This window comes from Eptesicus fuscus, chromosome 10, assembly GCF_027574615.1.
Source record: "Eptesicus fuscus isolate TK198812 chromosome 10, DD_ASM_mEF_20220401, whole genome shotgun sequence".
In the NCBI taxonomy this organism is placed as follows: Eukaryota; Metazoa; Chordata; class Mammalia; order Chiroptera; family Vespertilionidae; genus Eptesicus; species Eptesicus fuscus.
The window spans coordinates 31,301,325-31,325,461 of NC_072482.1; the positions used below are offsets into that span (position 1 = coordinate 31,301,325).

The 24,137-nt window shown below is 36.0% G+C and overlaps 1 protein-coding gene across 1 annotated transcript in view; it reads left to right on the plus strand.

The window, feature by feature from the left end:
- Positions 1 to 24,137, plus strand: part of ADGRB3 (adhesion G protein-coupled receptor B3) — a 705,567-nt gene that overhangs the window by 546,685 nt on the left and 134,745 nt on the right. Inside the window, exons 16-18 of the mRNA XM_054722440.1 lie at positions 5,843 to 5,969; positions 7,582 to 7,685; positions 11,852 to 11,954. Of these exons, the coding sequence (XP_054578415.1) occupies positions 5,843 to 5,969; positions 7,582 to 7,685; positions 11,852 to 11,954 (334 nt within the window). The remainder of the gene's footprint in view (positions 1 to 5,842; positions 5,970 to 7,581; positions 7,686 to 11,851; positions 11,955 to 24,137) is intronic.

The following is a 24,137-nucleotide window of genomic DNA, read 5'->3' on the forward strand; positions in this document are numbered from 1 at the left end:
ATAGGAGTTTGGGGAAGATCCAAGTGCAGAGTATTCCTGAATCTAAGTCATTTATAGATAACAAATTGGAGATCTGGTATCAATAGGACCACTATTAGTTGCAGGCCCAGCATAATGGACAATAAGGAAGGGTTCTTCCTAGTAGTAGCAAGGTACCTGTTTCTAAATTTCATCCCAATGAATGAAGCATATGTACTTTTGTTGGTCTTACTACTTTATAGTTACATGCAGAGGTTGGCAAAAGTAGGTTTACAGTTGTGAGTACACAAAACAGTTTATTCTTATTATTTATTTATTAACTTGTATTTTTACATACAAGTTATACAAACAACTGTAGACCTACTTTTTCCCACCTCTGTATATATAAATCATATATATATATATATATATATATATATATATATATATATGTACAGGTATGTGTATTATGTACTAGTACATAATTCTATATAGGCTATGATAATTGATATAAAATTAACTTTGAATCTCCCAATCATGCATTGAATCAAACTACAGAGAATATAATTTTTAGAAGGAAAAAAGAACTTTAATTTTTACCTATTTTGTTGTTTTCATAATTTGGAATTTAAACTTTTGTATCACCTCAAACAGTAAATGGTCTCATGAAAGAGGTGGAAGATGCTTAATGTCATGAAACACTGGCATAAAATCAATGTGTGGGTTTTTTTTTTTTTAACGTGTCATAGGGTTTATCACTTAAAAAAATAAATATCAACCTGAACTCTTATCTCTTTAGCTAACTTTATCTATGGTTAACTCCATGGTCGGCAAACTGCGGCTCGCAAGCCACATGTGGCTCTTTGGCCCCTTGAGTGTGGCTCTTCCACAAAATACCACGGCCTGGGCAAGTTTATTTTGAAGAAGTGGCATTAGAAGAAGTTTAAGTTTCAAAAAATTGGCTCTCAAAAGAAATTTTAATCGTTGTACTGTTGATATTTGGCTCTGTTGACTAATGAGTTTGCCGACCACTGGGATAACTCATACTTTGTTAAAACTATGTCAACAGTGACACAATGTTTGCAAGTGTGAATAGCATAACATTCAGATCTTATAACTTTATACAGCATATTCATTGCATTCTGTTTTAAAACAGGTGACAATTAAAATTTAGCATTAAAAAAAAAATCTCTAATTAGGAAATGAGAAACCCAGCTTTGCTTCTCACTCTGTGACTTAAAACAAGTTTTCTAAATCCAAGGTACTTCACTTTCCTCATCTATAAAACTAAGTGGTTGGGCTAGATCAGTGGTTCTCAACCCTGGCTGCACACTATAATCACCTGGGGAGCATTAGAAAAGTCATAATGCCCAGGCCCCACTCAGGGTTTAATTTTTAAAGGTCTCCAGGTAACTATAATATATGGCAAGTGTTGAAAACCAGTGGGCTAGATGATCACTAAGGTTACTCCTAGCAAAACTTTCTAATTTTATGATTCACTGTGTTTAGACATAGTAACATTTGCTAGAGATAACATTGTTTTCAGTATTTGCAGTGTCCTTTTAGTATTTGAAATGAACTTCAAAATCTGTTTCTACTCAAAACTGAAAACATCTTATCTGTACTCCAATTTTTTTATATTTTGAGAATAATTTGAAACAAGAGCATATATATGTCATTTTTGGGAAGTGTAGCATATGCATAGATTTACCTAATTCTTAGAAATTAGCACTGCTATGATTGGGAAACAGTTACTTTCTTTCAGTATGCATATGTTGTAAGGATAGTGTAGTAAGAATTGTTTCTAAAATTTTTAAAGTTTCTATTATAGATATTTTGATTTTGAATAAATGGATCACTAATACCCTAAGAGATAATGACCCCCCTAGAGTGTATCAGCTACTTATAATCAATACGTTACACATTGATTTATTATGAAGCAGAATAGATAGTTTTATAAAAGACTGATTAGAGTTGAGTATCTAGCTGGGTTTATATTTCAAAAGATAAGTGTGAGCCCAGCTGGTATGGCTCAGTGGTTGAGCATCAAACTATGAACTAGGAGGTCATGGTTTGGTTCCTGGTCAGGGCACATGCCCTAGTTGCGGTTGTGGGGTGTGCAGGAGGCAGCTGATCAATGACTCTCTCTCATCATTGATGTTTCTATCTCTCCCTCTCCATGCCTCTCTGAAATCAATAATATATATATATATATATATATATATATATACACACACACATATATATATGTATATATATATATATATATATATATATATATATTTAAAGATAAGCTTGAGTTATTGAAACACTTTTAAAATGTGTCAGAATAAGTTTTTACTCTGTTTTATACTAAACAACTTTTCATTGGAGTTAACATATAATTTTTTCCTTTAAGCTTAAATACTAGAGAATATAACCACATGCTACATTGTTTAAAATTCTCATAAAAATCAAGAACCTAACTATATACTCAGATCCACAAAGAAACTGTAGATCCTCAGGAAATTAGGGAAAGGCCACAAATAAATATTAAGCTGAGAAGTAATGGATTTTGTGCCTTGTATTTTCACACCGTTCTGTGCTTATGGGTATGTACTTTTGAATACTTGGGACAGGCAGACTTTTCTTCTAGCCAGTCTAATAATAGGTAGAAGGAGAAGTCAAATGACAGCTAACATGGGTGAATGTAGGTGTAACCAACAAAGAATGTGCTGGTTGTATGGAATTTCTGCAGGTCTAGTTATTTTGAAAACTATTTGAAAAAAAATTGAATGCCCAGAAAAGACACTAAAGAAATGTGTGATTTTTAGTATAATTTGTATGTATCATTTATTTTGTGTTTGACATAGTCTGTTATTCTTATTAGCTTTAATGTTCATACATATTTCATTATATTGTTGCCCTATCGATGACAACCTAAACTTAATAACTAAGAATAATTTACAGATAACCTTTAATCACAGCATGCAAAACTATGACATTGGAAGAATAATGTGATTGTTGGAATAGTCCACATGTTTAAAGACCTTGTTGTGTGCAGACTGGGAAAGCTGTTTTGCTTCACATTAGCTCTACAAGCTATCAGTTTGCTTTACAAGGTCTCCCTGAAATCAATCAGACATGTGTACCATGCTTTCAAAGGATTTTATATAGCAGGAATAAGCTATGAAATGTTTGAAAATTCAGGTGGTGGGAACTAGAGGTTTTGTAATAATAGTGACATGTATGTCAGTGATTTAAAAACTACTTTATAAGAGTTTTATACCATTTTAAAATATCAAGAGGTTTTATGAAAATATTAAATTTAGCAGCAGAATGGCATCACACTTATTACCCAGCTTTTGGGAGTGACCAAATGTAGAAATTAGTAGTTACCTCCTCACTTTTTAAGATCTTCTCTCCTACTCATCTGCTACAAATTCTGGTATTCTCCTATCAGATGCATTTATCTGAAGCATTGTTTTGTGTTTTATTTTTTGGAAAAAGCACATCAATGGTAATCAGTCATTTATATTATTATCCATTCATTTAATCAGGTATTTTCAACAAAGGGCTAATAATTCTAAAGAAAGGTATAGACAGATGTTATATAGCCTCAGGAAGGTACACATGCACAGAGGATGAGTGGCATTAGAAGAATATCATGCTGCAGGGAGTGAAAGACGAAAACATGGAGACCAGTGTCACTTATTTCCCAACTTTGCCTGGGTCTAGGCCAGGTCAGCAATGCAATCGTCATACAAAGTGAAGTAAATTGACCTACTTTCCTAAAGATGTCATATATAATTTACATGATCTTTAGAATTTAGCAATATTTTATTGAACATAGACTTTATATCTGACAGCCAAAGTTTACTGATGCTAACATTTTTTTTGAGTAAACAAACTTCCATTGCCTGAATATAAATTGATAGCTTTTCCTCATAAGAGGTCTTATTTACAGTGAAGTTTTTTTTTCCTTATTAAGACTTTGAATTAGTTTAGTGGTTATAACCACATAAAGTGAAAAGTATAAATACCAGACTCCATCTTGAAAACACAGATACTGCATTATGCAGAAGTTCTGTTCTAAAATGTGCTAGATTCTCTTAAAGGTACTTTTCTTCTTTTACTCTAATCAGCTAAGGTAAATGTTTTTCCTTTGGCCTTAACTATTTGTCACAAGACAGGAAGAGGCAGACAGCTAATGAAATAAATTGTATGCTGCTATGGTTAGGTAGAATTGGAATTTAATACTGTTGCATTTGGTTGAAGGCATAACTGATTTTTTTTTTAATTTGGCATGGTTGAATGACATCATGAGAAAGAAAAGAGACTTACTAAAAAACTAATTGGCTAATGCTTAGAAGTATTTGGATGAACTTAGGTGTAATTTTTATATAACTCTCCCCAAATACAGTGTATTCTTAAAAGAAGTTGCAGTTAAGAGTATTTTGAGTCATGAATATTAATGCATTAAATCATGAATATTAAAAAGATATTGCTTCTAGATAACAAAAACAGATTATCTGAATTATGTTTTGTAGCTCAACTTGGACATCCAACTGTCACAGAGAAGCCTCTCTCATTGAAATCTCTCAGAAATAGGCTGTGTGCATATTTAACCCAATTGCTTTAGGTATTCAGAGATGAAGCAGATGAAATCAAAAGTACCATGTCAAAATTAACATCAAGCCACATGTTATCCTTTTTTAGTTTTAGAGCAATTTTAATACAGACATTAACTTGGTTTGAAATTTAAGCACACATATACACAGTTTTGCTAGTTGGAGAGTTTCCATGCTTGGGGGAGGGGAGCTGACAATTGGTGCAGTCAGTATATTACACGTGTAATGATAATAAAGTTGATTGGTTAAGCTTAATAACTTTTTAAAAAATTTTCTGCCTCTTCCTATAGAGTAGTTTAGCTGGGGGTGGACGGGTTCTCTCCTCACTTCCCTCCCTACTAAGGTATATGTCCATACCATTTTTATTGTTCTGCTGGGGTGGGAAATAAACCATATGCTTTAGAATTTTGAATGACTATATCAAAGAGAAAATTGAAACAGGCCCTCTTTCCCCATCCTACCAGACTTTGGGGGTGGGCATTCATCTAAATGTTCTAGCCGACTTGGGGTTAGCTTACTGCTTCAACCCCAGGGCACAGAGGGCGGGACAGGGGAAGAAATGTTAAGAGCTTCAGAGATGCTTTGGGCTGAGTGAAGTATGGAGTGGAAAGCTTATGTCTGAAACTCACCCCTCCCCTGGATACCAGGCATAGGCTATGAGAATCGGAACCAGCTGATGCCGCTGCTGCTGTTTCCCGTTTCCAGGGTGAATTTTTCACAGCAGCTAATTCTAAAGGAAGGAAAAATCCCCTAACCAGCAGCGGAGAAGATCCTATACCCGACCCAAGCTATATAACCTTTTAGGCAGGCTTTTCAGAGAAATCCGCATTTTAAAAGCAAGCATTCACAATCCAAAAATACAGGATGGGAATTCGAACTGCTATGAAAAGCCTCCTTACACTCTGAGTGTTTGAAATGATCCGATGAGCATAGGAAGTGGCTGCCAAAGCTCTGGCGGCTCCTCGTGCTGCTGCCGCTGCCGCTGCCTCTGCTATTCCTCGCAGAGGGCTGGACAGAGCTAGTCCCGGTTTCAGCACCCACGGCGCTGGACAGCTCTCTGAACACACGCTGCACCTCTGCCTGCTTGCTTTTTTCAAACACTCTCGCTTTGCATAACTGGAGATGCATCTAAATTACGTCCTGTTCAACAACAAGTAGATTTTTTTTTTTCCTGTACGGGAATTACAGTAGACGATTCTCTTAATTAAACTGCATTTTCTTCTTTACGGATTTGGCCGTCAGGCGTATTTATCCCGATCTCCCCCCCTTTGCAGGAACGAGTCTTTGGGAACGTGGTCCACCCAGGGATGTAAAACTGTGCTTACCGATGCATCCCATACGAAATGCTTATGTGATCGTCTCTCTACCTTCGCCATTTTGGCTCAGCAACCTAGAGAAATAGTAAGTAACAAAGGGAAAACACGGCTTTAATGCAAAGGCAGGGACATTGTGGCAAGTGTTTCTCCAGGGAACTGCATTTTAATGGGGAAATAGAAAATGTTGCAGGGTGGCAAAATCGGGCTCGTCTCCTCAGCTACAGTAGCTTGGTGAAATGAATTGTAGTTGGTGTGCTATAACTAAATTCTAGTCAATTTTATGTCTTCTAACTTGAAATTTCTGCAGTATAGTTATGAGAATGTACTCCAATCATATTACTAATATGCTGCAAACTTTCAAATAAAAATAATTGCCAACTTAACCTTTATTTTAGAACTGGGAAGCTGTTCTGGGGAATTTGTGAGGACACTGTTGGTAGTAGAATGAAGACCCCCAACACTACAGCCAACACATAGCATATCTGCATTGAATATTTTCAGTATGGGTTTTCTGGGGGTGTCCTTGGATATTTATTTTTTTAAAAATCAAATGAAGTTTTCCTGAAAGCATGGAATGTCAAAAACTATAAGACCATTTCTTAAAAGTATATAGGTTTATAAAACTAGTTTCTGAAATTGACAGCTGTATAAACTGTCTAAAAGAAAAACAATATACTCATCAAATGTATTTTAAAAATTATTTCAAAAATTGAAATACTGAAAAATAAGATAAGTGTGACTTTCTTGTTTAAATGTGGCCTGAATATACATTACTCTTCTTACTTATTTTGATAACAACAACAAAAAAAAACCCACACTCTATTATAATTTAATGTGCATGTCTAAGATTTGGAACACAGTTTATCTTAAAGTGCATTTCTTCAAACTTTCAATATTAAAAATATGAAAAGCAATATATTTCATTAGTTAGTATCATGCTAGTATCTATGAAAGAAACCTCTCATTTTGTTACTGCTTATATTCTTGATATATATGTATATATATATATATATATATTTAAAGATATAAGGCTTATTTTTCAAGGTCATGTATTTAGGGACTGATACTGGCACTGTAAAATTATCCCTGAATATTTTGTTCATAGAAAAAATTCACAGAATATATTGTAAAGTCTTGCATTTGAAATTTGATTTCCTTATATCCTTAGAGACCAAGGAAGTGAAATGAAATGAGAGAATACTTGACTTAGAATGAAGTTGTGAAAAGTCAGAAAGTTTGAAAATCTTTCAATATTTAGATACTAGATTCAGGTCACATAATGAGTTGTAAATGGGAGGATCAAAGTACATTTTACTAAAAAACATATTGTGAAATAACTGAACTATAATTAGCCCAAGAAAAATGAATGTCGATTCAAATTTTAGCTGGAGAAAGCTTCACATGTGAATGTTGTCCAAGTTGTAGTTTTAGTTCTTTATTTTAGAAAGCCATGAGTAGGTAATATGTCATTATCAAGCATTTTATACTCTAAGGCATTTATTTCTTCACATTAGGGTGGGTGAGCTATAATTAGTCATTTTAGAGATTAAGAATATGTGAACAGAGTGATTACTGGGTAATTATCTGGTAACTATAACAACTATCTTCTTGGCTATTTTTGAGTGTCAGGATAGTTTTGCTGAGTTTGAAGTTATTTTAAAATTCTTTTTTTGTTGTTTCTTTTGTTTAATTTGCAGATCATGGAATCCTCTGGTACACCTTCAGTTACCCTAATAGTAGGCAGTGGCCTTTCTTGCTTGGCCTTGATCACCCTAGCAATTGTCTATGCAGCATTATGGAGGTATGTAATCAATAAATCCAATTGAAATGCAATGCTCTGTTTTTTCAAGTTAAATCGGTGAATATGATAACCATTATTATGTCTTCTTTTATTTATTTACTGGAAAAGTATTTTTGTACAGTTATAATTGCTGTCATTGAGCTATAATCAATGAGCACAATAATAATAAATGTTTACCTATTTGTCCGTGATAAGAAAATAAACAAAACACACATACACTTTTCTTTCCAATTCAAGTGATGGTAGCCTCCAACAAGTTGCTTATCCCCAAGCATGGTATTCTTATACCCCAACTTCAGTCTTTGTGTGGTTTCTATCCCAAATGCTGTTGAGCTTGAGAATTTGATAGTCAAATTAATTTCTCTGTTATAAAAATATGGTTTCTAAATTCTTATGTTTAAACACATGCTTTCAGTATGTCACAGACAATAAGTAAAGTCTTCTATAATATTAATGCACAAACATACCTCAATGCTCTGAAAAGGTCTTTGGTTGAATGGTTTGAATAAGTACGATTTTGACAGATGTAAACAAGAGTATGTGATACAAAAAAATATTTATACAATTTTTGAAATTACATGTGCTTAATATGAAAATTTAGTATTTCTCAAAGATTTTCTTTTCTATTAAAATTAGACCTGTGACATTTATATCTACTCTCATAAGAAACCAGTACATAACCAAATGGCCAAACTTCCTAATGGATTTTAAATTTCTTAATGTTAAACATTTTATATGCTTTTTTATTGTTTAAAATATTCTAAAAATAGTTATTATATTAATAAATAGATAATTATGTATTATTTTCTGAAAAAATGCAATATTAAAATTGCAAAAGTAGCCAGTCTAGGATTTTACTTATCTTTTACTTAAGGTAAAAAATAATTCAGTTGAAAAATTATTTACAATTTAATAAGGAAAGGTCATTTCATTTAACATTCTTTTTTAAAAAAATCATTGTTCTTTATTATATTTTTTATTCCTTTGCAGACAAGATTGATTGTCCAGGATATTAAATTGTCAAATATATTAAAAATTTCAGCCTACCTAGCATGGCTCAGTGATTGACCTATGAACCAGGAGGCCATGGTTTGATTCCCAGTCAGTACACACGCCCAAGTTGCTGGCTCAATACCAGGAGGCAGCCAATCAATGATTCTCTCTCATCATTGATGTTTCTATCTCTCTCTCCCTCTCCCTTCCTCTCTGAAATTAATGAAAACATATATTTTTTAAAAAAATATATCCTTTATATAAAAATAAAATATATACACACTCTTGGTCCATTGGCACAGATATATAATAGAGGTTTTGTTTTCCTGTGAAGGAGTTATCTGGTAATAAAACACTGACAGAGTATGACAGTCTGATAAAGTATGGCCAATCCCACAAAATTGAGGACATGCTTGGTCTAGGTACAGCATTGTAGACAGCATCCAAGGTTTAGGGCTCAGTCAAGTAGCCATTGTTATGGTAATAAAAGACCAAGATGGACAAAGGCTGGGAAGAAATCAGCTTTTTCTCCCACAGTTGTCTGAATGCCACTTGAGGAAAATGAAGGGTCAGGATACCAAAGTATTGAGAACTAAGTTTCTACTTATCAGCACTTAGAGTTCAGGCAACAATTCCACCTTCTTTTCACCCTCAATGCATATAGCTAACACTAACACAAACACTGCCAAGGTAAATGATATGTAAAATGTGTCAAAGAGGTACAGGGTTAATTAATTCATAGTAAAGTTTTCTTTAATCCAAAAAATCCAGGAAAATCACCTATTACAATAGTTACTTAAGAATTACCAAGATACCTGAAAGGTTCTATCAAAACTTGACATGTAACTGAGAAGTATGGAAGAAAGGGCCTAGAAACAACATAAGTATGGATTCCTAGCAGTTAGTGAGGAGAAGAATTGAAGTAATACTAGTATTAATAATTTGATAGAAGTTTTAAGACTCAAATGATCACTTGAATCTGGTAGCATGATGAATTCAATGCATTTTATAAACACTATATTTGCCTTGTAACATTATGATATGGTAGTACTCATGCTAGGATCCTACTGCCATTTTTTCTAAATAAAATGTTTATTTTTTATTTTCTAAGAATTTATAAAATGTATGAACATCAGAATTATTTTATTTACAATAATCTATTTTTAAACTTGTTGTTTTCCAATGTAGTTCATTGGGAATGTTCATCAAAAAAGTTAATACAGCTCTAGACAGTTTGGCTCAGTAGAAAGAGTGTTGGCCTTCGGACTGAAGGGTCCCAGGTTCAATTCCAGTCAAGAGCACGTGCCCAGGTTGTGGACTCGATTTCCAGTAGGGAGTGTGCAGGAGGCAGCCGTTCAATGATTCTCTCTCATCATTGATGTTTCTATCTCTCTCTCCCTCTCCCTTCCTCTCTGAAATCAATAAAAATATATATTTTTAAAAAGTTAGTATACCGTGTTATGGTCTTCCCATCTACAGATAATGTCCTTTTAACCTATATATTGAAATGATGCATTCACAAATTTTGCTTAAAATATCAAACATGTTTCTAAAAAGTATTAAAAACTGAGACATTTTATACCAATTTTTAAGGCAATAATGTGACTCAGTATTAATGAAAGTGGAAACATCTAAAGACTCTTCAAGGTGGTTAGTCTTGGTCTTGATTTTCCTACTTATAGAGCAAACAATGTCAGTGAAACCCTTTTTTAATAATTTCAACTATGTGCTTCTGCTGTCATGGAAGCCATTAACATCATATTAAAGGGTCAGTTTTCTTCATTTCTTAAACTTTATGTTACTCCTCCAACCAAATAATAATAATAATAATAATAATAATAATAATAAAATCTTAATATTTGATGATGTTTTTAGCATCCCAGTATGTGGTTTATTGCATGTTTTTGATACTGATGTTGCAGGGACAAGGTTAAGCCACTCTTGAGGCCATTACAAAATTGACCTGGGTTAGCCCTATTTGGGTTTGTTTTGTGAGGAAAGTAAAAATACAAGTAGAATTGTGTGTGTGTGTGTGTGTGTGTGTGTGTGTGTGTGTGTGTGTGTGTGTGTTACTCCTGTTTTTGTTTCTCCTCTGAAATGTGTGATGGAATGTGGGGGCTTCTTTCTAAATGTTCCTCCAAGACACAGAGAAAGAACTTTGATTGGTTTTATCTTCCAAAGAGTGCCTTCAGATCTCCAGCACCCCATCTAACACTGCACAGGGAAGTCCATGTCTACTATGGAAAGTGATTTCATGTGCTAATAACAAATTGAACACATAGCAACTACAAGTGTGTCTGTTTGTTACTGTCATTCAGTGATTTACAATGGGGTACAGTAAAGCAAAATGGCTGTTACCGTTCGTGGTAAACAGCTGGGAGAACATTTGAGTCTAAGCAGTTTTCTTCATGGCTTACAATCTTGATGCACTTACAAATTATATGACAGACTGTCTACAAGCACTCCTTCATAAGGGTAAAAGATGGCAGATGTCAAGTAATTTTCCAGCCTAATGTGAATTATTATTTGTAGATTGGATTAGTTTTTAGAACTAAAGCTTTAGTGTGGGTTTCTTTTTGAACAGTTATTCAGGAAAAATAAAATTTAAGAAGTAGCAGCCTGACTACATAAAAATACTTGAGTGGATGAAATGGTGGATGAAAGTGTTCATGGTTTTATGAGAGTAATGGAATCTGTCTAGTAAGCAAAGGAGACTTCAGAATCTGTGGTTTTTCCTTTGGTTCTCAGAGTTTCTATTGGTTGATTGATATGATAATAGTTAACATATAATGTACATACATATTTGTAAAGGTAATTATACTAATTAACATATTTGCAACAAATTTTATTTATAGTAAAAAATAAACAAACTATATTGATAACAGTTGTGCAACTTGGACCCTATCAGAAATGTCATGTTGTCCTCACTGATTTCAAAAGAAGAAGAAAAAAAAGTTCTAAAGGACCCTAGGACATGCCATGCCAGTATAAAATTGGGTCTCTAAAAATAATCTTAATTTTTTAAACTGTTTTTTTATGTGTGTTTTTTTCTCTTGTAAAGGCACTATTTTAGTGTTTCTTTTTCTGGATGAATTCCACCAATTTGCATAATACAGAATTCTTTATCTTTCTGTTGAATTTTAAAGTTGGACACTCTTTCTTTCTTTGGCTAGGTACATACGCTCTGAGAGGTCCATCATTCTAATTAACTTCTGCCTGTCTATCATCTCATCCAACATCCTCATACTGGTTGGACAGACTCAGACTCATAATAAGGTATGACTTGTAATTATTCTGATTATCTTTGTGTGTTTATGGTTTGACATAAAGTTGGTTATTGATCATCTAAACTCTTATTCTAGATAAAATAGAGAACATTTGACAAAATTATATTTTAAATTATTTTCTGAATAAAAGTATTAACTCTTCCAGAACAGATATGCATTCCCTTGGATTAATTTCCTGGGGATCAAGAGGCTGTTTATAATAGTTAAAAATATATGTTTGTTAAGCATTATATCAAAGCTCTATGAGTTCAAAGCCTTAGAACACCAAAAGCACAAATTTAGATTCTTGATCCTAATTGCAATAGGAGTGCCTATATTTTGGTCTAACTTATTTACATACTGATTTCTGAAAGTCGACTATAAATTGCTTACAAGTGTAACATAGATCTTGAAAATCTACCCAAAAATTGTCTATAGGTAATAATCTAAGACAGTATCAGGTGAAAGCAACACTAGGTTGTATGCCTTTTAAAAAGTTTTAATTATTTAAAAGTATCTTGATACGTAACCAGCATTGCAATTCTTCAACTGTGTTGTCACTTTCAGCAGAAACTAGGTCCTGTTTATGAGAATTGACTTGAGTTGAATGACCAGGTTTGTTCCAGAAATGACTGTCAGCTCTCTTTACTAAACTACTCTGAAATGCATTCCAAGAAACCCATAATAGCAATCTTAAATTAACTTATCCCTACCTCAAAGGAATTCTGGTAAATACTGCTTTAATAACATGTCGATCAATTTGGGCCTGTTTTTTTCCTCAACTTTTTTTTTCTCCAAATACTAAAGCAAATAATTGAACTTTTCTCTATACGCTATCATTTAAAAAATCAAATGTACTTTCCAATAGGTTGTTTTGATATAATAGATATTTGTAAGACATGTATAGTTTAAGTTTTTTCCACCAAAGCCTCCCTTCCCATCATTGTTTACCATCCAAATACTCTTTAAGTGATGCCCCTCATTAGAATATGGAAAGCTGCATGTTCTTCAGCAGGAAACATGCATATAAAACTGTTTTATGTTCTGTGGCAAAGTTTTTACAAGTTTTGAGCCAAATAGTAAAATAGAATTTTCCACAAGGTTTGCTACATATTACAGTGTTTATTGTCTGAATCATTGTTGTCCAGTAGAAATATAATGTAAGCCATATATGTAATTACTAGAGGCCCAGTGCATGAATTCGTACACCAGTGGGGTCCCTCAGCCTGGTCTGCGGGACTGGGCCAAAACCGGCTCTCCAACATCCCTGGAGGGGTCCCAGATTGCGAGAGGGCACAGGCCAGGCCACAGGACCCCACCGGTGCATGATCGGGGCCAGGGAGGGATGCAGGAGGTTGGCCAGCTGGGGAGGGACCGTGGGAAGGCTTCAGCGAGCGTTCAGCCCATCTCACTCAGTCCTGATCGGCCAGACCCCAGTAGCAAGCTAATCTTGCTACTGGGGTCTGGCGGTCAGTGCACATCATAGTGAGCGGTTGAGTGGCCTTGGCATATAATTAGCATATTATGCTTTGATTGGTTGAATGGCTGACCAGATGACTATATTAGATATATTAGGCTTTTATTATATAGGATAATATCTTAGTAGCCATGTTAATGAAATAAAAAGAAACAAGTGAAATTTTAATAATACAGCAGGTCCTCAAATAACATTGTTTTGTTTAATGTCATTTCTATATAACATTGAGATACTGTAGGAACTTAACTCTTGTTCATATCAATTAGCGCATGGCAAAGTCGATTTCCTAATACAACTTTTTCCTCAAAGTCGAAGAACCAATTGATGACAAATGAGTACTGACTTATATTTAACTCAGTATATCCAAAAGTTGACCTTTTAACACATAACTCTATTTTTTTAATGTTAATACAACATTTTTACAGTATTTTTATTGAATCTTAAGAATCTGGGTGTACTTTATACTTACAATACATTTCAATTCAGACTTGCTTCATTTCAAGTATTCAATGAATAGAGCATTATATAGGTATATATGCTAATAATATTTGGAAACTAAAATAGTCACAAGAAATTATATTCCTCTTGCCCATTTTGGCTTTCCCAGGTTTCCAATGTCCCTGTTTTATATAGAAATACCTGCAAATATGAGGAACATAAAAGGCAAGATAAGACAGGTCTAGTTTCACTTTCCATTTCTGGTTATAAAAAATGGTTGGGATGGGCTTAGTTAAAAATAAAAAGTTTGGTGTCATTTGGGTTCTCCCCAGGTAATCAACTGGAGAATAGATTGCACCTGGTTTGGGAACCATCCTGGTTCTCTTCCAGATAGGCTATGCTAATTTTTGCTGCTGCAGTTATTGATGCTTGTGGGAAGGAGGGGCTTGTAGGTGGTAGTGGTGATTAACAATATGAGAGATTATTGGATTTCTCTCAAGCTATGTTAATTTTGCTTTACTAGCTCTGAGTAGACGATCTTGCAAGCCTAAGACAATTCACTATAGAGTGGCTAGGAGAAGAAATTGTAAAACACTGGGATTTTACTCGTAATTATTCTCAGGGGGGAATAATCATATAGTTGAATATGAAAGATGTACTAGATTAAATTAAATTGACCCTACTCCATTTTAAATGTGAAATAGCAGTATGTGAAATGCTATACCTGCTTTACTGTATTTGGGATTAATGATTTCTAACACAAAAAAAGAGAAAATTTTCAAAAGGTATCATTTGTATTTTTTTCTGTAGAAACTTCAGGGAAGTGTTTTAAAAATGTAAAATATTGACTGGTGGCTACAGTATTTTATCAAGGTTGTGAGTTAGGACCCTATTGCTGCTGTGGGTATTTTGTAATTGATCAGACTCCTATATTTGACTTCCCTGGTAAGTTTTGATTGATGCTTTAATATTCCCCACCTGGAAAAATAGAAACATCTGAGAGAGCTTTCTGATGAACAAGTGATTTGGTACTGCCTCTGAGAGTTGTCATGGCTAGTTGTGTGAAAACTGGTATTTGAAGCTGATGTCCAGAATAGTTTTGAAGTGCCATACTGGGATCTTTCTCCGAATTGCTTGTTGAAATGTAATTGACTCAATTATCTCACTGTGGAGCATCTCTGTTCCTTTTGAGTTGGGATAGAAAAATGCTGAAATAATCCATTGTTAAAAAATATGATGTATTCAAAATTTTAAGCTATAGATTCAATCACTGGCAGCAGAGTAAAGAATCTAATGCAATACCTTAAATCTCTTAAAATTCAGTTATATATTTAATTATAGCTCACTTCATTATTTTCAAGCTTTCTCATAAAGTGTCATTGCCCTTTAATATTTGTGCATTTATAATTTCAACCAGATGTTCATGTACCACTCAGATATTGTTTGTTTGTCAAGACTTTCCTTTGTACCTTAAATATGAAGGTTGAGCCTTATGGTACTATTTTGCAGAAAGCAAAGATTATTTTGGAAACAGATACAGTCGGAGGATAGTTTTCTTAATCATAAAAATATATATCTGCTTCTTTCTAAAAGACTTTGAGATGATTTATTATATTAAAGATTTCATCGTATTCTTTTTAACTGATGGAAGCCAAATTTGGCAACACTCTTGGGTTTTGTTGTTGTTGTTGTTGTTGTTGTTGTTGTTGTTTGTTGGCTTTTTGGGGAGTTGAGTAATGGTGGCCACCCAACAACTTTGAAATGCTCAGTAGACAGCCTCACTACCAGGTTATAATGAAAACAAGTCAAGTCTAGATTCTGTCACACAGCCAGATATTTTTTAGGTAAAGACTTATAGCAAATCAGGAGCAAAACTCGTTCTGTAAGCACAATGAAATTTTTAAAAAATAAAATCTTGAATTTACATATCTTGAATTGGGTGAAGCACTCTCTAATTCACCTATTCCCCCCATGACTTTCTTTTTCCAGAGACACAAATTTTTCACACATTACTTACATACCTGCTTCTGAATGTGTATGTGTTCAAGTTCTGAAAAGGAATATCGAATATGTGTTTTCAGCTATCCCTACGTTTCTCCTTATACCCTATGACACAGTCTGCCCCTCCTCTTGGAATTCAGTGGTCTTCATGCTTCCCTGGAGGCATCTATCTGTCAGGTGGTGATGGTTAAGAACAGGCACCTTAAGCCAGATGGACCTAAACACCCTACATCTATCGCTTGCTTCCTAGTGGTATGATCTTGAGCATGATACTCAGACTCTATAGACCTTAGCTTCTCCTTAGTATCTCCCTTGCAGTGTTGTCAGGGTTACCTGAGCTAGTACATATGAAGCACTTGGTAAGCACTTCTTAAACAGCAGCTGTGATCATGGTGATGATGATAATGATGACCCCTAGATGTACCTCTCTTCTGAACGTCAGATTTCCTAGTGCTCAATTTTCTGCTCATCACTAAATTTACTATTCATGTCCCTGCCCCACACTCCAACGTATTCTTTATAAATTAACTGTTTTCTGAAGTCTCCAATCTAGTTATAGAAGGTGGAATGCTGAGAGGTATCCTTGATTTCTCCTCTCTCACATAGCAAATCTAATAAACGACCCACCTGTGCCAGTTGTATGCTCATGTATTTCTCCAAGTTGGCTTTTGGCCTCTGCCAGGTACTAATAATCGTGTTCACTAGTCTCCCATTTCCAGCATTATTAAACCCACTCTCTACCTCGTAGACCAAGTGATGAAGCTAAAATTCAACTCTGATCACTGCACTTCCCTGTGCAAACATGTATTGTTGTCTCACTTCCCATAGAAGTGATTTTCAGACTGTGCTCAGACATAAACAGTGAAAAATGCTTTATTTCTCTATCAAAGTTTCTGTTCACTGATTTGCATTAACATATTGGGGCTCAAGTACAAATTTTATGGAGAAAGAGTTTGGTAGCTTATATCACTTGAAAAGCCTTGAACATGACTTGTGCTGACTTCTCCATTCTCATTCTGTTTTACTAACTTTGTTTACTATACCAGCAACACCAGACTGCTTACAGTTCATCAAAATCATCCAGTGGCTTCCTGTTTTATTTTTGTTTTTGTTTATTTGTTTGTTTGTTTTTGCTACCCTTCAGCCCACAGGGAGCACTGCTACTCTCATCCTCCCTACCTGACTTCCCAAACGCTTTCATCTGTCTTGTGTTCATTCTCTGACACTCTGTTCAGTCCTTTCTGTCACTTTTAGAAGCCCTCCTCTTTCCTCCACTTCTAGCTACACCAGCTCTGGGGATCCATGATTTCCAGTGTGTATCTACAATCTAGTATTACATTACTTGCTTTCAACCAGACTATAAATTTCTAGGGCAGGGGTAGATTATATTCATTCTTAAATTTATTGGCAACATACAGTCTGAGTACAGTAAGTATATAATAAATGCTTATTGAATGAATGAGTAAATGCATTTATTTAAATTCATCATTTGGGCTTATACCTATGGAGCTAATAGATGTAGTTAATTTTACAAGGATTAGGGTCCCCAACTCTGACAGAATCTGGACCAATATGGTGATAAAGACAATGGCATTCTTTAAGGGTGATCTAGTTCCTGGTTTTTAGTAAAGAGACCTTGAAACCAAACAAATGTTAATCTTTTCACTTGATAAGTCACATTAAACAATATTCATAACCTTCAAAAGAAATGTGCTTATTCATTATTTCTCTCACAAGAAGTCATTTCTTGCTAATAATAACCCAAGTGTGTGTTTATTATATCTCAGATGTGTGTATGATCCTAATGGCTGAAGCTATAGCCTCCTATTTAGATTGTTAAAATCTAATTTACTGACTTGCTATGATGGTTGTAAAAGGATTTGATGTAATAAGCTTATATGTGACTCATTTGAGTCCATTTTGAGTTATCTTACTAACTCTGGATTCCTGAAAACCTTTATCATACCAAAGAACAGAATGGTTACTTAGTTTTCTATTTACCCAGGCTCTCAGCAATGCAAAATTATTTTGTCCTGTTGTTATGGGTTCACCACAACAGACAGTGGGGTTAGAGAGACTTTTGGCCCACTTTAACCTTCTTGTCCCCTGATTCTACATTTTCCAGTTTTGCATGGTAGGAGCCAAAATAACATTATCAAAGGGAACTTCAAAATAGGACAAAAGATCAATATTAAGGATGGTTTTGAAACAAGCCAAGAAGATAAAAGTGGAATTATTTAACAACTAGAGGCCTGATGCACAAAATTCCTGCAAGAGTAGGCTTTCCCTCCCCCAGCTGCTGGCACCGGCTTCCCTCACAGCCCCTGCTTCGTCCGGAAGGTCATCTGGAAGGATGTCCGGAAAGACGTCCGGTCTAATTAGTATATTATGCTTTTATTATTATAGATTATTATAGATAAGAAGTTACTGAAAGGGTTTGAGATATCAGGAGCCGAATCACCTCGAGGGACAGGGAAGCCAGCTTGGACATGAAGTGTGTGTCCTTAGGTCACATTCTGAGGCTAGGCAAAACACCCAAAGAGTGAGCACTCCTTCAACTGGGAAGAAGTAGAACACAAGTGTCAGGCTTTTATGCCACAGTTGCTTGGAGAGTGTCAGTCTATTTGATTACCTTCTGTTCATTTGTCCTCAGGCAGCTGTATAAAAGTGTCCTCTAGGCAATGGAAGGGGACTCCTTGATTTGGCCAATTCCTAGTCTCCAGGCTCACTCCCTTTAAACCTATCCTTCATGATTTCTCAGTTAGACTACCATATTATCCTTCTAACTTTGGTCTGCTTTAAAATTTGTGTTAGCTCATCCTTTGTGTGGGAAGTGTCCACCCAAGGTTTAGTCCATATATCCTGCAGACCAGAACAGCGATCCTTTGACAGTCTCTGAATAGGCTTCTGCAGAGAGAAAAAGGAGCCAAAGCACTTTGAATCGCTTCTTTGGAGCAACTAAACACAATTTCTTCACATAGATGACTATTGTGTGCCAGTATAGAAAAAACTAAAGCATGAATCAAATCACTCTTAAGCTAACAGGACATTTTATGAATAGAAGAAGCTAAAAGCAGCTAACAAATGCCCAGTGCATGATACAAAGCTGGCTGCCTTTGTAGAAGAAAACTTCTTAAAGTACAGCAATAAATGTTAAAACCCCTATTAGAGAAAGTCTGTGTAGCCTCATCCGAAGGTATTGGGCAAAACAGTTACATCTACCATAGAAACTAGGGATGGCAGAGTCCAGCTAATCCCCTGCTGAATTCACCCATAAAGTCCTTTTTTTAAAACCTCTATCTAAGCCCCTGGTCCTATCTCCATCCTAAAAGTTGGATTATTATTATGCATATTAGATCATAAGCATTGCTATAGCAAAACTTAGAACTAAAGCACAAATGCTAATGCCTATTACTAGGGAAAAAAAAACTGTTAGGAGATTAAACTGTGTTTTTCACTTCTTTTGTGATGCCAGTCAGTTAATTTTAAATCTTAAATTTTAAAGAAAGTAGTGGGCATAGGACTGAGCTGAGTCCAGGTCTTAACTATACAATTTTATAGTATGAAATTCAAAGTAAGGAAATTAAAATATTAATAGCCATCCTAGGCTTCTAGTGGGCTGAATCAAAGATTTAGGTTACAGTTGTACTGAAAGGAGAAATGATTAACTTTAACTGGAGAAATATAATGATAACTTTTAATTCATCAATATTCATAATAAGGGCCTGTATACATGGTCTTTGTTAAACTATAATATACATGGTTTTTATATATTTCTGTAGATATGTCTTTGGTAAATGATAATTCAGTATGTGCACATAATTAGGTTGACAAAGGGATTTTGAATGAACCTTATCTCTGCTTTGCATTCTTATTGTTAATTAAATTCATTGGTATTTCAAAGTTATTTTTCCTAATGGATAGGAATGTATATTGGTTTTACAAAATATAAATTAGTTGTATTTGTTTTTTAAAATATAGATACTTTTGTTTCTTTTTATTAGAAATTAGTAGCCCGTTTGCACGAAGATTCGTGCAATAGACCTTCATTCACCTGGCTGCCTGCACCAGTTTTCTGCCGGCACCGGGGACCCAGGCCTTGGCTGTGGCCACCGCCTTCTGCCTTCTTTCAGGGTCCGGGCTTGGCCCTGGGCGGTGGCCTTGGGCTCGGCTGCACCCAGTGTCCCTGCTACCCGATCGCAGGAGCCGACCCCCAGGTCGGCTCCTGCGATCGGCGCAGGCACCCCGCTGGCGCCCAAGGCCGGGAAAGCCTCGGGCGGCTTTCCCGGCCTTGGGCTCCGCCACATCCCAACGTCCCTGCAACGGTTTCCTGGTGGGCGAGGTTGATGGGCGTGGCTTGGGCATAGTGAAGGTGCGGTCAATTTGCATATTTGTCTATTATAAGGTAAGATAAGAGGATCTAATTTCTCTGTTTAGAAACATTTGTTATATACCTTTCTAACTTCCAAAATAAAGTTACAAAGTGAATCCTGTATACCCTAAGGAGGAAATATCCTTTTGAGAAATGAAAATGGCAATCTGTATTTGTTATCTAATTTGCTGCGTAACAAATTACCTTAAACTTCATGGCTTAAAAACAATAATATTTTAAACCTCTCCATTTCTGTGAGTCAGGAATTTGGGAGTGATTCAGCTGGGCAGTTCTGGCTCAGCATCTCTCATGAGGTTGCAGTCAGCCCTGTGAGCGGCACAGTCATCTGAAGGCTTGATTGGGGCTGGAGAGTGCTCATCATTTCAGGTGTGATGAAAGCTTCACTGATTCTAAATGAAGCTTTACCATTTACTGGCCAAATGACATTTGTCAAGTTTGCATAACCATTCCTCACAAAGCCGAGTGATCTATATAAATTGTAAATCAGATCATGATACTTGTCTGCTTAAAACCCTTTAGCTAGAATAAGTGAAACTTCCATTATACCTGGGATGGTATCCAAACCCCATATCATGGCCCACAGGCTCCTGCATGACCTGGCCTCTTAGTACTTCTCCCACCTAACCACCTCATAGTCATTATTTTTCCTTTCCTTCACTATATTCCTGCCATGCTGGTCTTTCACTAGGATTAGCCAAAAGCCAGGTGACCATGAAATGTGAAAATTGAACTGGAATGCCCTGAATTCCCTGGTTCTTGTCTCAATGGTTTCGAAGAAAGGAGCCACGGACAAAAGATGATAGGTGAAAAGTACAGAAACTTTATTGCAAGCAGACGCAGACATTACCTCTAAAACCTAATTCTAAATTCTAAGCCTCAGACCCTGTCCCTCCTGGATGGACAGAGGGGCCTCTGAGAAGGGTGACCGTTGCTTTCCTTGTCTTGAAGCATTAAATAGGCTGCAGTTCTTTGTCTGAACCTGACCCCTTTTTTATTGGTCATTTTGCTACATAGAGTTAGTTTTCAAAGCTCAAAGCCCATGTGGTGTCCCCCATTTTCTCTCCCCCTTATCTTGTTGGTTGGAGTCACTTTTGATTTATCTAATAGCTCTCCCAGTGGTGTTGGCAGAGAAAGCCTTATCTTCAGGCCCTCCCAGCTGCTCAGGTCAGGGCTGCTTTTGGCCTAACTTATGGTCACTTTAATTGCTCAGGCCCGAGATACCCCTGTTTATGGCCGTCTTAATTGCACAGGCCAGATATATTTCTATTTGCCTGTGGCATTTCTTCATTCTCTGTACAAGTAAGATAAACACCCTGGTGCCTTCAAGTTTCCATTATGTATTCCTTCCCATGGACCATTTTCATTCCTAAAACTTCCTAAGCCTGCCTAATTAAGCTAGCTAGCTACCCCTTTCAACCAGATGCCTAGTTTGTGCCTATTGTCCTTGTGCAATGATTACAATTAATTAATTATGAATTGCAAGTGTCCTTGTGCACTTACAAAATTGTCTCATCAGTTGTATGCTTTGCCTAGCATATAGATCTTTCCCATGCCTCAGGGCTTTCTCACATATTTCTCCCTCTGCCATAGTTATTCTTCTTTCATCTTAGGCTAGCCTTGTTAATTTAGACATGTCCTGCAGCTCAAATATAATCTTCTCAGAGAGGAGAAGTACCTGAGAATCTACCCATTTGACACCATGCATAGTTATCCTATATAATAAAACCCTAATATGCAAATCAACCGAACAGCAGAGTGACTGGTCACTATGACACGCACTGACCACCAGGGGGCAGATGCTCAATGCAGCACCAGCAGTGGTGATTGGGGGGCAGGGCCAGTGGGCAACGCCAGGCCACCAGCCAAGGCGGGTGCCAGCGGGGGACCCCCAATTGCCCTGCCCTTCGTCACCCCACAGTTGGCCCTGAGCACCAGCCAGGCCTAGGGACCCTCCCCTATATATTGGGAACATTCTCTTAGGTTTAAAAATTAAAAACTGTCAAGGCTACTCTAACACTGAAAAAACAAGATGATGCAGCGATGACAAGCATGGACTCTGGCTTGCACATTTTGTGGTCAGCCCTGATTCTGACACTTATAACTGTGTGACAAAGCCAATTACTTAACTTCTCTCTGCTTCAGTTTTTCCACCCATAAGAGGGGGAAAATGGTACTACTGTCTCAGAAGGATCATGTTATGTACTACTTTTTATAATCAGGGCAAAAAAATGTAGCTGCCCATACAACAGCAGATGCCTTTCACCTGTATGAAAAGTATGGTCACTGGTTCATCCAGAGTCCTGGATTGCGAGAGGGATGTCCGACAACAAGGTTAGGCCCAACATCCCCCAAGGGGTCCCGGATTGCAAGAGGATGCAGGCTGGGCTGAGGGGACCCCCCCCCCCCCCCGGTGCATGAATTTTGTGCACTGGGCCTCTAGTTACAATATAATTGACTATATTCCCATGTTGTACTTTATATCCTCCTGACATTTTAATATCTGGCAATTTGTACTTCTTAATCCCTTCTCCTTTTTCACCTATCCTCCTAATCCCCTTCCATCTGGCAACCATCCTTTTATTCTCTATATCTACAAGCTGTTTCTGTTTTATTTATTTTATTTTTTTTAGATTCTACATATAAGTGAAATCATAGGGTGTTTGTCATTCTCTGTCTGACTTATTTCACTAAGCATAATACCCTCTAGGTCCATCCACATTGTTGCAAATGGTAAGATTTTATTATTTTTTTATGGCTTAAGTAATATGCCATTGTATATATTTACCACGTCTTCTCTGTCTATTCATCTGTCAGTGGATACTTAGGTTGCTTCCATGCCTTGGCTATTGTAATTAATGCTGCAATGAACGTAGAGACCATCTTATCTTTATTTAAGTTCAGAAGGGAAGGGAGCCTATGTGCTTGATTTACACTGCATACCCTGTACCCAGCACAGTGCCAGGCACTCATTAAGTATTTCTAAATGCAGGAAGGAAATGTCGAACCCTCAGTTGTTGTTTCCTAATCTAACAGTGGGGACGGGTTGTTATGAGGGTCAAGAAAGATTACACCTAGGACAGTATCTGGCACACCATAAACTTTTGATTGAGGTAAAATTTACATAAGGTGATAAGCACAGTGAACAATGTGCTGAGTTTTGACCAGCATATACCTATGTAACCAACATCATAATCAAGATATGGAACACGACCATCACCCTAGAAAGTTGTCTCTTCCAGCCAACCCCCATCCCTCTTGGCAACCATTATTCTGATTTCTGTCATCATGTGTTTTGTCTGTTTAGAAATTTCAAGTAAATGGAATCATATAATGAGTAACTTTTCATTCTGGCCATTTTCACTCGACATGTTGTTTTTGAAATGGAACTGTATTGTTGTATGTATTAGTAGTGAATTCTTTTATATTGCTGAGTATTATTCTACTCTAGCAATATACCACATTTTGTTTATCCATTCTTCAATTACTAGACACTTAAATTGTTGGGTTTGTTTTTTTTTTTGTTATTAAGAATAAAGCTGTTTTAAATTTCTTGTAAAACTTTTGTATGGGCAAGTATTTTTATTTCTCTCAAGTAAATACCAAGGAATAGAAATGCTATGTTAAAGACAAGTTAGAGTATTTTAATTTAAAATAAAAGGAAACAAAGCTGCTGAACAGTTTTGCAAAATTGTTGTACCATTTTATACTCTTACCAGTAATCTATAGCAGTTCCGGTGTTTCTTATCCTTGCCAACATTTCCATTTACATTTTCCTAATAACTAATAAGGTTTAGGACCTTTTCAGCTGCTTATAGCCCATATTATATCCACTATTGTGGAGTCTCTGTTCAAATCTTTTCTACCTTTTACATTAGGTTAACTTT